The sequence below is a fragment of the Lutra lutra genome, chromosome 9 (genome assembly GCF_902655055.1).
Source record: "Lutra lutra chromosome 9, mLutLut1.2, whole genome shotgun sequence".
NCBI lineage: Eukaryota > Metazoa > Chordata > Mammalia > Carnivora > Mustelidae > Lutra > Lutra lutra.
Genome location: NC_062286.1, coordinates 120357497 through 120370678, shown reverse-complemented (window position 1 = coordinate 120370678; position 13182 = coordinate 120357497). Strand labels below are relative to the sequence as shown.

Below are 13182 nucleotides of genomic sequence, written 5' to 3'. Positions count from 1 at the left end.
TGGCTAACAATACAGGATAGTGCTTACAAGTTCTGCAGCGAGACAGCTGGAGTGAAAGCCCTCAGTTACTGTCTCTTTGATGCCTTGTTTGTCATCATCTGTGAAGTAGAAATAATAACAGCACCTACTCCACTGGAATTAAATGAGACAATACTCACTTAAAAAAAGCACAAGGCCTCACGCATAATAAGGATATAATATACAATCATTACTCTTCTTTTTACTATCCTTATCATCACCCCCAAACTCAGTAGAATAAACAGGAAAGATACATACCACCAATATAAAGACAATGAGAAGGTTCTCAAAAAAGGGTCATTCCCAAGACTGTGGGACCCCATTCTCATTCTGACATAACTCCCTCCTGGCTTCTCTCTCTCCAGCTCCTTCCCTTCTTGGGGAAAGTTTGGGGAGCTGGAAGACTATAGCCTCCTCCTGGAGAGAGGGTCCTATACCTGGTGTCAAGGTGACAAACACCTTTCCCCATATACAGAGTTTTCAGTCTCACCCAACACTTCCTAGCTCCAGAGTCTTCCCATGAACAGCCCGCACAGTGTAGACCCAGAATCCTGCCACCATTCTAGCCACAAGCTAGAGTCACAAGGGTCATTCCTCAAAGACCTGCATCCATTCTGCTTTCACACACCTGCCCATGCAACCATGTAACTATTTACTGAAAAATACACTTTGCTATTAATCTGGGAATCTCCGATGAAGTATCACGCCACACCCACTAGGCTGGTAAAAACAAAAAAGCCTGACAATACTGAGCCTTAGTGAGGATGTAATTCTAATCCAACAATCCAGGATTTCTAATCTACTGCTGGCAGACGTGCAAATTTATAAAACCATGTAAAAGAGATATTTTGTATTATCTAGGAAACCTGAATATGCTTGTGACCTTCAACACACTGCACACGGAGGCACATATTAGTTTATCATTTGTAATCATAAAATACTAGAGACAACCCAACAGACCATTTACAGGAGAGAAGGTAATGAGATGTGGCTTTTATGCCGTGAACCTATAGAGCAATGAAAATGAATGAGCTAGTTACCCTTATCAACATGGATGACACTCCCAACCTAAGGTTGAATGAGAAAACAAGCTGCACAAGAATATATACAATGGCTCAGTCAGCCTTTGGCTCAGGTCATGATCCCGGGGTCCTGGGATCCAGCCCCGCATTGGGCTCCCTGCTCATCGGGGAGCCTGCTTCTCCCTCTCCCATTCCCCCTGCTTGCCCCCCCACTGCCTGTGTTCCCTCTCTTCCTTTGTCTCTCTCTGTCAAATGAATAAAATCTTTTAAAAAAGCATATACAATGTTACTAGTTAAAGTCCAAAAAACAGGAAAAATAGCATCAAGTATTTAGAAACACACACCTAGTAAGAGGATTAAGAATGCATAGGAAGGGGGCACCTGGGTGGCTCAGTGGGTTAAAGCCTCTGCCTTCCGCTCAGATCGTGATTCCAGGGTGTTGGGATCGAGCCTCGCATCGGGCTCTCTGCTTGGCGGCAGCCTGCTTCCCCCCGCTTCTCTCTGCCTGCCTCTCTGCCTACTTGTGATCTCTGTCTGTCAAATAAATAAATAAAATCTTAAAAAAAAAAAAAAGAATGCATAGGAAGGACCTACATCACACCATATACAAAAATTAACTAAAAATGAATCAAAGACCTACATGTAAGAGTGAAAACTATAAAACTCTAAGAAGACATAGGTATAAATCATGGTTTTGCATTAGGTGATAGTTTCTTAGATGTGACACCCAGACCACAAGCAACCAAAGAAAAAACAGATGATTCAGACTTCCTCAAAAGTAAAAATGTTTATTCTTCAAAGAACACTATCAAGAAATTGAAAAGATGACCCATAGAATGGGAGAAACAACTTCAAATCATGTACCTGATAAGGGTCTAATGTCCAGAATATATAAAGATTTCTTACAACTCAACAATAAAAAGACAATCTAATTTTAAAGTGGACCCTCTCTTTCATGAATTGAAAGAGAAACGGAGTCAAAGAGTAGTCTGGGAGTAGAATGGTGGTTGCCAAGGGCTGGCTGGAAGTGGAGAATGGGGAATTATTGTTTAAGGGATACAGTTTCAGTGGGAAAGCTAAAATAGTTCCAGAGACAGATGGCGGTGATACTTCTACAACAATGTGAACATACTTTTTTTTCTTTTTTTTTTTTAAAGATTTTATTTATTTATTTGACAGAGAGAAATCACAAGTAAGCAGAGAGGCAGGCAGAGAGAGAGGAGGAAGCAGGCTCCCCGCTGAGCAGAAAGCCCGATGTGGGGCTCGAACCCAGGACCTGGGATCATGACCTGAGCCGAAGGCAGCGGCTCAACCCACTGAGCCACCCAGGCACCCCCAATGTGAACATACTTAATGCCACCGACATGTGCCCTTAAATGGTTAAAATGGCAAATTTTATGTACACTTAGCTAGGATACATTTTTTAAAGATTTCATTTATTTATTTGACAGAGACAGAGATCACAAGTAGGCAGAGAGGCAGGCAGAGAGAGAGGAGGAAGCAGGCTCCCCGCTGAGCAGAGATCCTGACGTGGGGCTTGATCCCAGGACCCTGGGATCATGACCTGAGCCAAAGGCAGAAGTTTTAACCCACTGAGCCACCCAGGGGCCCCTAGGATACATTTTTTAAGTTAAAAAAAAAAAAAAAGGTAAAAGACAGGAATAGGGGGCGCCTGGGTGGCTCAGTGGGTTAAAGCCTCTGCCTCGGCTCAGGTCATGATGTCGGGGTCCCAGGATCGAGCCCCGCGTCAGGCTCTCTTCTCAGCAGGGAGCCTGCTTCCCTTCCTCTCTCTGCTTGCCTCTCTGCCTACTTGTGATATCTATGTCAAATAAATAAATAAAAATATTAAAAAAACAAAGACGGGAATAGACAAAGAAAACATACAAATAGCCGAGAAGCACTGCTCAACTCATCAGTCATTAGGCAAACACAAGTTGAAACCACAACATGATGCTGTTTCACACCCACTGGGATGGTGTAATCAAACAGGCAGATAAGAACAAGAGGTAAGGATGTAAAAATTGGAAGTCTCAGACATTGCTGGTGGGAATGTAAAATAGTGCAGCCCCTTCGGAAACCAGTCTGGCAGCGCCTCCAAAAGTTAAACGCAGAATTACCCTGTGAGCCAGCAAGTCCACGCTGAGGTTTATTCCTGAGAGAATTAAATACATCCACACAAAAACTCGTATACAGAGGTCCACAGCAGCATTATTTATAATAACAAAAAGTAGAAACAACCCAAACGTCCACTGACAGAGGAACATAATGCAATGTCTCCACACAACGGAATACTGTGCAGGCATGAAAGGAATGAAATACTGGCACATGGATAAACCTTGAAAACATAAGGCTTAAGTGACAGAAGCCAGACACAAAAGGCCACATACAGGAGTCCATTTATATTAAAAATGTCCAGAATAGGCAAATCCATAGAAACATGAAGCAAAATTAGTGACTGCCAGGGGCTGGAGAGGAGATTGGGAGAGTGCCCAATGTAGGTTTCTTTCGGGATGATGGAAAAGTTCTGGAATTAGACAGTGGTACTGGTTGCGCCATCTTGTGATTATATTAAAAACCACTTAACTGTACACTTTAAAAAGGTTAGATTTGGGGCGCCTGGGTGGCTCAGGGGGTTAAAGCCTCTGCCTTCGGCTCGGGTCATGGTCCCAGTGTCCTGGGATCGAGCCCCGCATCGGGCTCTCTGCTCAGCAGGAAGCCTGCTTCCTCCTCTCTCTCTCTCTGCCTGCCTCTCTGCCTACTTGTGATCTCTGTCTGTCAAATAAATAAAATCTTAAAAAAAAAAATTTAAAAAGGTTAGATTTTATAGCCCATGAATTATACCTCAATAAAAAATTACGTAGAAATAATAAATACCGAATTTAGGAGACTCTTTATCCCTGGGAAAGTGCAATTGCGCAGGGGCACATGAGGTCTTCAGCTGTATTAGCAATCTTTTATTTTGCAAACTGGGTGGTGGGAATATGGGTGTTCGTTATACTAATCTTTATACCCTTCCTGATGTTTTCATAATAAATAAAATTTGTAAGTATTTACTGAGCATCAACCTGGACCAGGCATGGGTCTACCTGGGTATTACAGTGGTGGGTAAAATCAGATCCCATCCTGCCCAAAAGTAAATGGATAAGAAGTAAATGGAAAAGAGGGGCTATAAGTCATCTTTCCTTTCTGGGCTTGTTTCTTCATGGATTATTTTATGTTTTTAAAGTAACTTCTATTCCCAGGGTGCCTGGGTGGCTCAGTTGGTTAAGCATCTGGCTTCAGGTTAAGATCTCAGGGTCCTGGGGTGAGGCCCTGCATCGTCATTGTAGGGCTCCCTGCTCAAGGCGGAGTCTGCTTCTCCCACTGCGCATGCTCTCTCTCTCAAATAAATGAATAAAACCTTAAAAAAAAAAAATCTCTACACCCAATGTGGGGCTTGAACTCACAACCCTGAAATCAAAAGGTACGTGCTGTACCAACCGAGCCAGCCAGGCGTCCCTCCTTGTAGATGAAATGAGAGCTGGACTAGAAGTTTGTTAGTAAAACGTCTCTGAGGGTACTGGGGGCGGAGGAGTGTGTCTTCCCTTTATCAGCCCAGAGTTTCAAGAATTCCTTATGCACGATGAGAGTACAGGCCTGGAGTCAGCCCTGGTGCCATCAATCATCACAAGTGGGCCTAACACAAAGCCCAGCTGAGTCTCTATTTCTTCTCAGTAACTTCTCCCTCCCAGGATTATGGTGGGGGTGTAAATGAGATAACACATATAAAGTGTCTGGGACAGGCCTGGCACACAGTAAATCCCCAACACATGGGAGAGCCCTCACTGTGATTCCACAGGCATTTCCTGAGCAGCACTGCTGGGCCAGGCCTGTGCTAGGAGCCTAGAAGACAGAGGAATTCCACTCAATGGCCAGGCGATGGCCCCCAGCCAGGTGGGGAGACAGCCTCATGAACAACAATACCAGGCAGGTGAGGTCACTGCTAAAAAAGAGACAGCAGCCACGTGCACAGATGCAGACCACGGGCACTTGCAGACCCCGGGATGACAGAGCTGTCCCAATCAAGAGGCCCAGTAAAGGCTTGGCGAGAGGCCTGCACCAGGGGTGGGGGAGACACATACAAATCAAAGGGACTAGCCTCCGTGCGCACTGCGAGGTAGCCCTCCTGGTCCTCTTTCACCTAATTTAGATTCAAATGTTCCCACAAACCCCAAGAGCAGAGACTTAAAGGCAACTTTGGGAAGCCTGAGCTCACGGTACCTCCCCAGATGCCCATGTGGGAGCACAGTGGCCGACAGTGGGAAGCGGGGTGATCTCTGGCAAGTCAGCACACTTCTGCAAGCCTGCAAATCCTCAGCTATAAAATGGAGATAACAGTACTGATGTCACAGGGGTGTGGTAAAAAGAGAGACAACTACTGTAAAGCTGTTAACCAAGCACCTGACACAGATGAATAAAGATTCGTTATAGTTAGGGGGGAAGAAACCAGATTCCATTTTCAACGTGAGGGCAGTAGGATTCAGAGAGGTGAGAAGCCTTGCCCATAGTCACATGGCCAGTCTCGGAGTCAGGATTTGAACCCGGGTCTGACACATCAGAGGCTCACTGCATCATAATCTCCCTCTGCTCCAGAATCTTCAGCAGACTCCCTGTAGTCCACTCAGTGGAATCTATCCTTGCCATGGAGTGGGGAACTAGCAAAGGCGTGAGGCCAGAGAAACCTTGGGCAAGTTCCCTAACCCTGGGTCCCTTGACCTGGGACCCCCAAGTGGGCCCAGGAAGGTCTGTGAATTCCTCCATATGGTTTGCAAAAAGCTTGTGTCTAATGGAGATTCAAAGGAGTCTATCACCTCAAAAGTAACAAACCACTGACTTGACCTCATTTGGCAAGGTTTCTTACCTACCCAAAGGAGACACAGTACCTACCTTAAAAGGCTGTGAGGGGATTAAATGAAGTAGTTTATGAAAAGTACCTGAAACATCCTAAGCTTTCACCAAATGTTGATTTCCCCTGCATTCCTCTCCCCAGCTGATTTCTATCATTGAGCAAATGTTATTGAACATCTACTCGGGCAGATTATCATCCCAGGTGTTGGTGGTAAAGTGGTAGACAAGACAGACACTGTGCCTGTTCCCATGGAACTCACAAGATGGAAACAGACAAAACTAATAATTTCACATACTAATAAGTGCTATGAAGAAAATACATAGAATGTGATACTGAAGGGGAGAGGATGGCATCTGAGGAGGAAACATGTGAATGACAAGAAGGAACAAGTTATGCCAAGATTTAGGGGCAAAGCATTAAGGCAGAGGGAGCAGGAAAGACAAAGCCTCGCTTGAAAGACCCTTGGCCAAGAGCCCCTCACTCCCAGCGGCACCACAAACTGAGTCCCCTTGAACAAGTCACAGAACTTTTGAGGCTCAGCTGTGACATCTACAAAATGGGAAGAAAGACACCTTACCTGCCACACTGTGAGGGGACTCAACCAAATGGCTGTTAAGGTCTGGGATCTTCCCCAAGTCTCACCAATAGACACCTGATACTCGTCATTTGGCACCCATCCTGGAGGTGGGGAACCTGTACAGGGAACCCTGGGTCATGATTTTTTGACTTTTAATTTCATGCTCCACTAGAAATAGTCTCCTTGGTTCCTGGTTAACATAGACTTCTTCTGCCACTTGGGGCCTATTACAGTAACCACTGCTTCAGACTGTCCCCCAGGCACACAAGCAGACAAAGGAAGGACATCACGGAAACACTGTTGTGCCCATAACCAGACTACCTATTGTTCCCCTCCCACCAAAAAGATGGAGGACTCCATCTGTCCTGTAGACAGAGAATGTACAAGCTATATTTAAGGGGTTGGAAACATCCTGGCCCCTGGGTTAGGCCACTGATTTATGATCATTTGTAGTTTTCCCTCCTGAACATTTCTTTAATCTGTCCCCTCCTCTCCACCTCTTCTGCCACTGTCTCACACCTTAATGCCCTCTGAGCATGCTCTCTGGGCTTCCAAACCATTTGCCACGCTGTAGCCAGCACCTAACACATAAGATAGCAGCTAACACATAAGATAGACCCTATCTTTCCCCGGCTCAAAACCCTTAGACAGCTCCCCATCACTCACTGGACATATGCCAACCTCTTTAATGTGGAATCCAAGACTCCCTCTCCAAGGCTGAGCTCCTAAGCCTGCTCAACCCCCAGGCCCTCCTCAGTATCTGTACCAAACTCCTCAAGGTCTCTAAAAAGAGTAGCCACGCTAAGAATTATTTGCCTTTGCTATTTCTGTTCTTACTACTTGGAACACGGTCCCCCTTCCTGACTCTTACCTCCACACTTACTTCTTTGACTGCTTACACAGTCCTACCTACCCCTTAAACCCCCCAAAGCCTTCCCTGATTCCCCAGAAAAGCACTGTTTACCATTCTACCTTCTTCATCAGATGTGAAAGTTGTGAAAGCATGACTCTCTTAGTCATGGTTAACTTCCCCGAGCCTAGACTGACAAATTCAGGTTACTTTAATTAAAATTCATATGAGGTGCTTCACATGGAGAAGATCCTGTCATAACCCAGAAAGAAGGAACAGTTAAAAGAACTGGAGGGCTGCCAAGAGCTAAGGTGGAAATAAGGAATCAAGAATCTGCATTCTCAAAAAAAAATTGCCCTAGATACTGACACAAATGATCTTAGACATTTTGAGAAACACTGCGTCACCCTCAAACATTCCCAACTTAAAAATTGCTGGAAAAGGGGCACCTGGATGGCTCATTTAGTAGAGCCAGAGGCCCCACGTTTGGTATAGAGAATACTTAAAATATTTTTTTTAGTTGCTGGAAAAATGAAAATGCTTTTTTTGGTCTCTACCGCTTCTCCGGCAGTTTTCCTGAGGTTCGAGAAATCAGGTGGTCTTTTCTGGGACTCAGCTGCGTGGAAAGCAGAAGCCTGGCTTCCAACACTGGCTCAGACTAGAACGTTCTAAGTTACCCTGCGCCGGTCTCTGCCCCTCTCTGGAACGCCCTTATCACAGCTACCCCCACAGTGCGTCCCCGAGGTAGTGACTGCCCCATTCTGGGTATCAGTCTCCCCATCTTACAATGGACTTCACCAGCTCTGACGCCCTACAAGCTCTGCAAACCCTTAACTCCGGGCCGACACAGCGTGATTCCGGCCCTCCTTCCCAAGGTCCTGTCCGTCTGGCTCCAGACGATGAACCCCTAAAGCCAAGGCTGCCCTCACACGGACTGACCCTTCCCGGCCGCCGTCCAGCTCCACAGGCACCGGTCTCCTCCCCAACCCTGCTCTTTATCCTTCCCCACCCGCCCCTTACTGGAGCGATCTGCGCATGCGCGTTAGGTCGCACTGAGGCCCCGCCCCCTGGACCAAGGGTGACTACGCGAGGGGCTTGAGTACCGCGGCAGGCACGACGGCGAACTAGTAGGTTGGGGAGCGGCAACGGCGGCCGGCAAGGGCCACGTTTCCTAGGGAGGATAGATGTGAGGGAGGGCTCTGGCCAATGATTGGAACCCTGAAGGCAGAGAGATGTTGCAACTCAAACTCGTCGTGGGGAAGGGGAAACTGGTGTCCATTGAGGGGGTTGGGCTGGTGCGTGTTGATCCCAGATTTCCCAGATCTTCTTACTCCCGATCGGGCCGGTGTCGGAGACAGGGTACTGGTGAGCCAGAGACGGAGTTTATTTTTTATTTTTTATTTTTTTAAAGATTTTATTTATTTATTTGACAGAGAGAGATCACAAGCAGGCAGAGAGGCAGGCAGAGAGAGAGGAGGAAGCAGGCTTCCTGCCGAGCAGAGAACCCGATGCGGGGCTCGATCCCAGGACCCTGGGATCATGACCCGAGCCGAAGGCAGCGGCTTAACCCACTGAGCCACCCAGGCGCCCCCAGAGACGGAGTTTAAAAAAAAAAAAAAAAAAAAAATGGAGGGACCTGGGAGCGATTAGAACCAAACTTTGTCTGGTGTGGGAGCGAACGGGCCCGTGAAGTTGGGGCAAGCCTGGGCAGCAGACGGGTGAAGTTGCCCCAGGCCTCACGCGGGCACTGGCCTCGCCCTCGGGATAAAGTCCGACTGAATTTTCCCGTGGGCGTTTTAAGACTTTTGTTGATCTGGTCACAGTCTGTCATTCATTCATCATTCATTCATTTCACATTCACTGAATACAGTAGTAGGCGGGCACGTAGAGAAGTGATTAAGACACACAACTATTCCTATGGTACAGGGGAAACTAGTGGTTTGTAGAAGCCCTGGGTGGAAAGCAGGGACAGCTTCTGACACTGAGTCATGAAGGATAGTCAAGAGTGGTGGGGAGTGTTCCAAAAAGAGAAGCCTGCAGCACATGCCTAGCCTGGGAGCAGGAGAGACGCAGGTGTATCCTGGTCAGTGAAATTAACCTCAGTCTGAGTCTATTTAGTGTCCAGGGAAGAGATGATGGTAGACGGAACGAGGCTCCTGACCTCGGAGGTGGAGAGAAATCAAGGAATTCAAAGCATTCTATATTTAATAGAAACTACAGAATTTGGGGAGACTGCGATTTGGGAGAGAAGTATGTATAGGTTTGAGTAGGATTCATCAGAGGAGGAGCAGATATGTGGGGAGACAACAACAAATTCTATTCTGGTTCTGCAGAGTCTCCCAGTCAGCAGTAGGTCATGACAGTTTGGAGGTCAGGAAATCACCAGTGTGAAGGAATAGATTAGAGTGTCCTCAGCAAAACAAATAAAGCCCCAAGGTTGAGACTGTAGAATGAGAAAAACAAAGGGCCCAATCAGTACTTTACTTGGTGGTTATCTTTTAAGATTATTTATTTATTTATTTATTTGTCAGACAGAGATCACAAGCAGGCAGAGAGGCAGGCAGAGAGAGAGGGTGACGGGAAGCAGGCTTCCCGCCGAGCACTCCCCATCAAGCAGAGAGCCCGATGCCCGATGCCCGATGCGGGGCTTGATCCCAGGACACTGGGATCATGACCTGAGCCAAAGGCAGAGGCTTAACCCACTGAGCCACCCAGGCGCCCCCTTAGTGGTTATCTATGTCTTATCTCTCTGTGTCCTCAGTACCTAGTCTAGGGCCTGGCATTAGACGCTGTTCAGTGTTTACCAAGTAAACAAGAACCCAATGGCAAGCAGAGATGTTGGAATCCCAGAGTTGTGAAGAGATGGGGGCTAATGGAGGGTTCTGTTGCTCTAATGCCAGAATCATAGGTTCTTGTCCCAGCTCTGCCACCAGCCTGCCGTGTGATCTCCTGACAAGTTTTCCACCTGTAAAGTAGGTAAAGCCAAAAAAGAAGTTCCCATGTTTAGAGCTCCAAACCCTGCTAAGGAACTACACACAGATTTTTTTTTTCTCCTCATTTAATCCACATGGTGACCCTATTTATCCAGGAAGTAGTATTATTATGGGCTCAAACCCAGATCTGACTGAACCCAGAGCTTTATTATGACTCTATGACTGCCCTTATCTCTGTTGTCAGGACCCTCTTGAAATCACGTAGTCATTTTCTTTTGAAATGTTGTGCTGAGGCCAACAGACTTTCGTAATTGGTTTAGCGCCTCTTCTGCTATAGGGAGGGGGAGGTGGAGCTAAATGTGATGGAGGTTCCTTGTTCTCTAGCTCCCTTTTTGGGGCCCACTGAGCTGGATAACCATGTTTTTTTCCTAAAATCCAGTAACAATAGGGCAAAACAAAATGAATGAATGACTGGTGTTTCCAGATTTTTATTCAGATCTTAAATCCTTGAGGCCTACTGCAAAATCAGTGAGTATCAAGGTATAAGTTGGTTCATACCCGTATGTCTCTGGACAGCCTGTTGGACTCCTCCTGCTATTATATTGGGCACTTGGGTTTTCGTTGTTTCTATCCTGCTAATGTGATTTCTCAAAAATATTTTGTCTTGGTGCTGTGATGATAGATGTCCGTACAAGCAATGTAGTCATGTCCAGCTAGTGAGTTTGCTTCTGGTTATATGAGGGAGGAGTTCACCGTAGCTGCATTTCATAGTATTCTACAAAGGGTTTCTCCTACCCATCCCTCCCATTTGAGATCTGCCAACATGGCTTGTGAGCTAGAAGGGAAAATTTGAAAAAAAAATGTTTGTTTTTTTTTTTTAAAGTAGGCTCCTTTCCCAGCATGGAACCCAATGCAGGGCTTTAAATCAAGATCTGGCTGAGATCAAGAATCAGATACTTTACTGACTGAGCCACCTAGGTGCCCCAGATGGGAAATTAATAATCTATTGCATGGTTTTAAATTTGTTAAAAATACAGAGCTACAAAACAAAAACAAAAAACCTTCCCTCCCCTCAAACCTCTTGCGTGAGAATCTCTGAGTGAGGCCCAGGAATTCGTATTCTTTACCAGGCTCCCCAGAATATTCAGCCAGGTTTGGAAACCACTGGTCTACTCCGTACGCTTACGCCTTGTTGCACAGGTAGGGAATCTGCAGCTACAAGGGGAAGGAACTTGCCCCAATCACATATGACATTAGTGCCTCTTTCTCCAATGAAAAGCACTGGGCTGGGAGTCCTGAGACCTGGGTTCAAATGCAGGTTTTACTAGCCATTACCTTGGACAAGTCATTTCACCTCTCAGAGATTCCACTTACTGTGAGAATCATGCTGTCCTTGTGTTAGGAACCAAAAGAGAGAGCGACCGTGGAAGTGCTCTGTCAAGCTTTGCATTCTGCACTCATGCAAGTTAAGAGCTGCCATCCAGTGTTCACTCCCTTGTACCACACCGCGGGTTTCATTGGTGGCTGGGGCCCTGGGCATCTATCCCCAAGCCTTCCCCTCTCCTCCTGCTGCAGGTTGGGATGGCCACCAGCTGGGGGAGCCTCTTGCAAGATGAACAGCAGCTGGAGGAGCTGGCGCGGCAGGCTGTGGACCGGGCCCTGGCGGAGGGAGTGTTGCTGAGAACCTCACAGGAGCCCAGCTCCTCTGATGTAAGCCCCTGACTCCTCCCCACAGCACCGACCACACCGCTCTGGAGCCTAAAGCTCATTATCTGGTCCCTGACGGCTAAAGGCAGCCCCTTTCTGTTCAAGAAATTGCTTTTCCTTTGTTTAATTTTTTTCAATAACACAGTTGATCTCTAAATATATGTAAAAAGTAACCTGCCAGGGGAATCAATTTAAGTCTGGGGTTTCGAGTGTGACTTGGGCAAGATACGTACCCTCTCTCAGCTGTGGTTTCTTCAAATAACAAAAAAGGGATAATAATGGGACCTGCCTCATTAAGTTGGTAATACAATAAGATCATTCACATGAAGCACTTTGCCCAGTGAACTATTATTTTGTAAGACCCCCTAATCACAGTGTGGGGGGTATAGCTCTACAATTGGTTTGTGTATATTCCTCTCTGTGCATTTATATACATATTTGTGTATATAGAGAAATGACGTGCCTTTCTTTTTTTGTGTGTGCCTTTCTTTTTTGAGTTTCTTATTATTATTATTTTTTTTAATAACCTCTATACCCCATGCAGGGCTCAAACCCACAACTCCCAGATCAAGAGTTGGGTGCCCCAAAATACATGGTTTTCTAAAAAACAAATTGGATCATATAGATTATGCAAATTACTGTTTGATGTGTTTTTTATTTTTTTGAAGATTTCTGTTTTTTATTTGTTAGAGAGAGAGAGAGAGAGCAGAAGTAGGGGAAGCGGCAGGCAGAGGGAGAAGCAGGCTCCCCATTGAACAAGGAGCCTATTGTGGGACTCGATGCCAGGACCCTGGGATCATGACCTGAGCCAAAGGCAGACGCTCAACCAACTGAGCCACCCAGGTGACTGTAACATTTTTTTTATTTATTTGAGAGAGAGAGCGAGCACGAGAGGGGTAAGGCTTAGAGGGAGAAGCAGACTCCCCACTGAGAGGAGCCTGATGCGGGACTTAATCCTTGAACTCCGGGATCATGACCTAAACCAAAGACAGTCGCTTAACCAACGAAGCCACCCAGGCACCCTGGGATTTTGTTTTTCATTTAATGATCTGTTTTAGACTCTTTGCAATTCCTTCCAATAGGATTAGCTTCGTTCTAATACATGGTGTTCTAGGTGTGGATGGATCACAGTTCAACATTTCTCTGTTGATGGCTGTTTAGGTGATTCCTAATGTTTTGTGATTGTA

At 46.2% G+C, this 13182-nt stretch overlaps 1 protein-coding gene across 1 annotated transcript in view; it reads left to right on the top strand.

The window, feature by feature from the left end:
- The first annotated feature begins 8386 nt into the window (after positions 1-8386).
- Positions 8387-13182, top strand: part of GSS (glutathione synthetase) — a 29717-nt gene continuing 24921 nt past the window's right edge. Inside the window, exons 1-2 of the mRNA XM_047744101.1 lie at positions 8387-8482; positions 11864-11998. Coding sequence (XP_047600057.1) covers positions 11870-11998 — 129 coding nt within the window. The 5' untranslated portion in view covers positions 8387-8482; positions 11864-11869. The remainder of the gene's footprint in view (positions 8483-11863; positions 11999-13182) is intronic.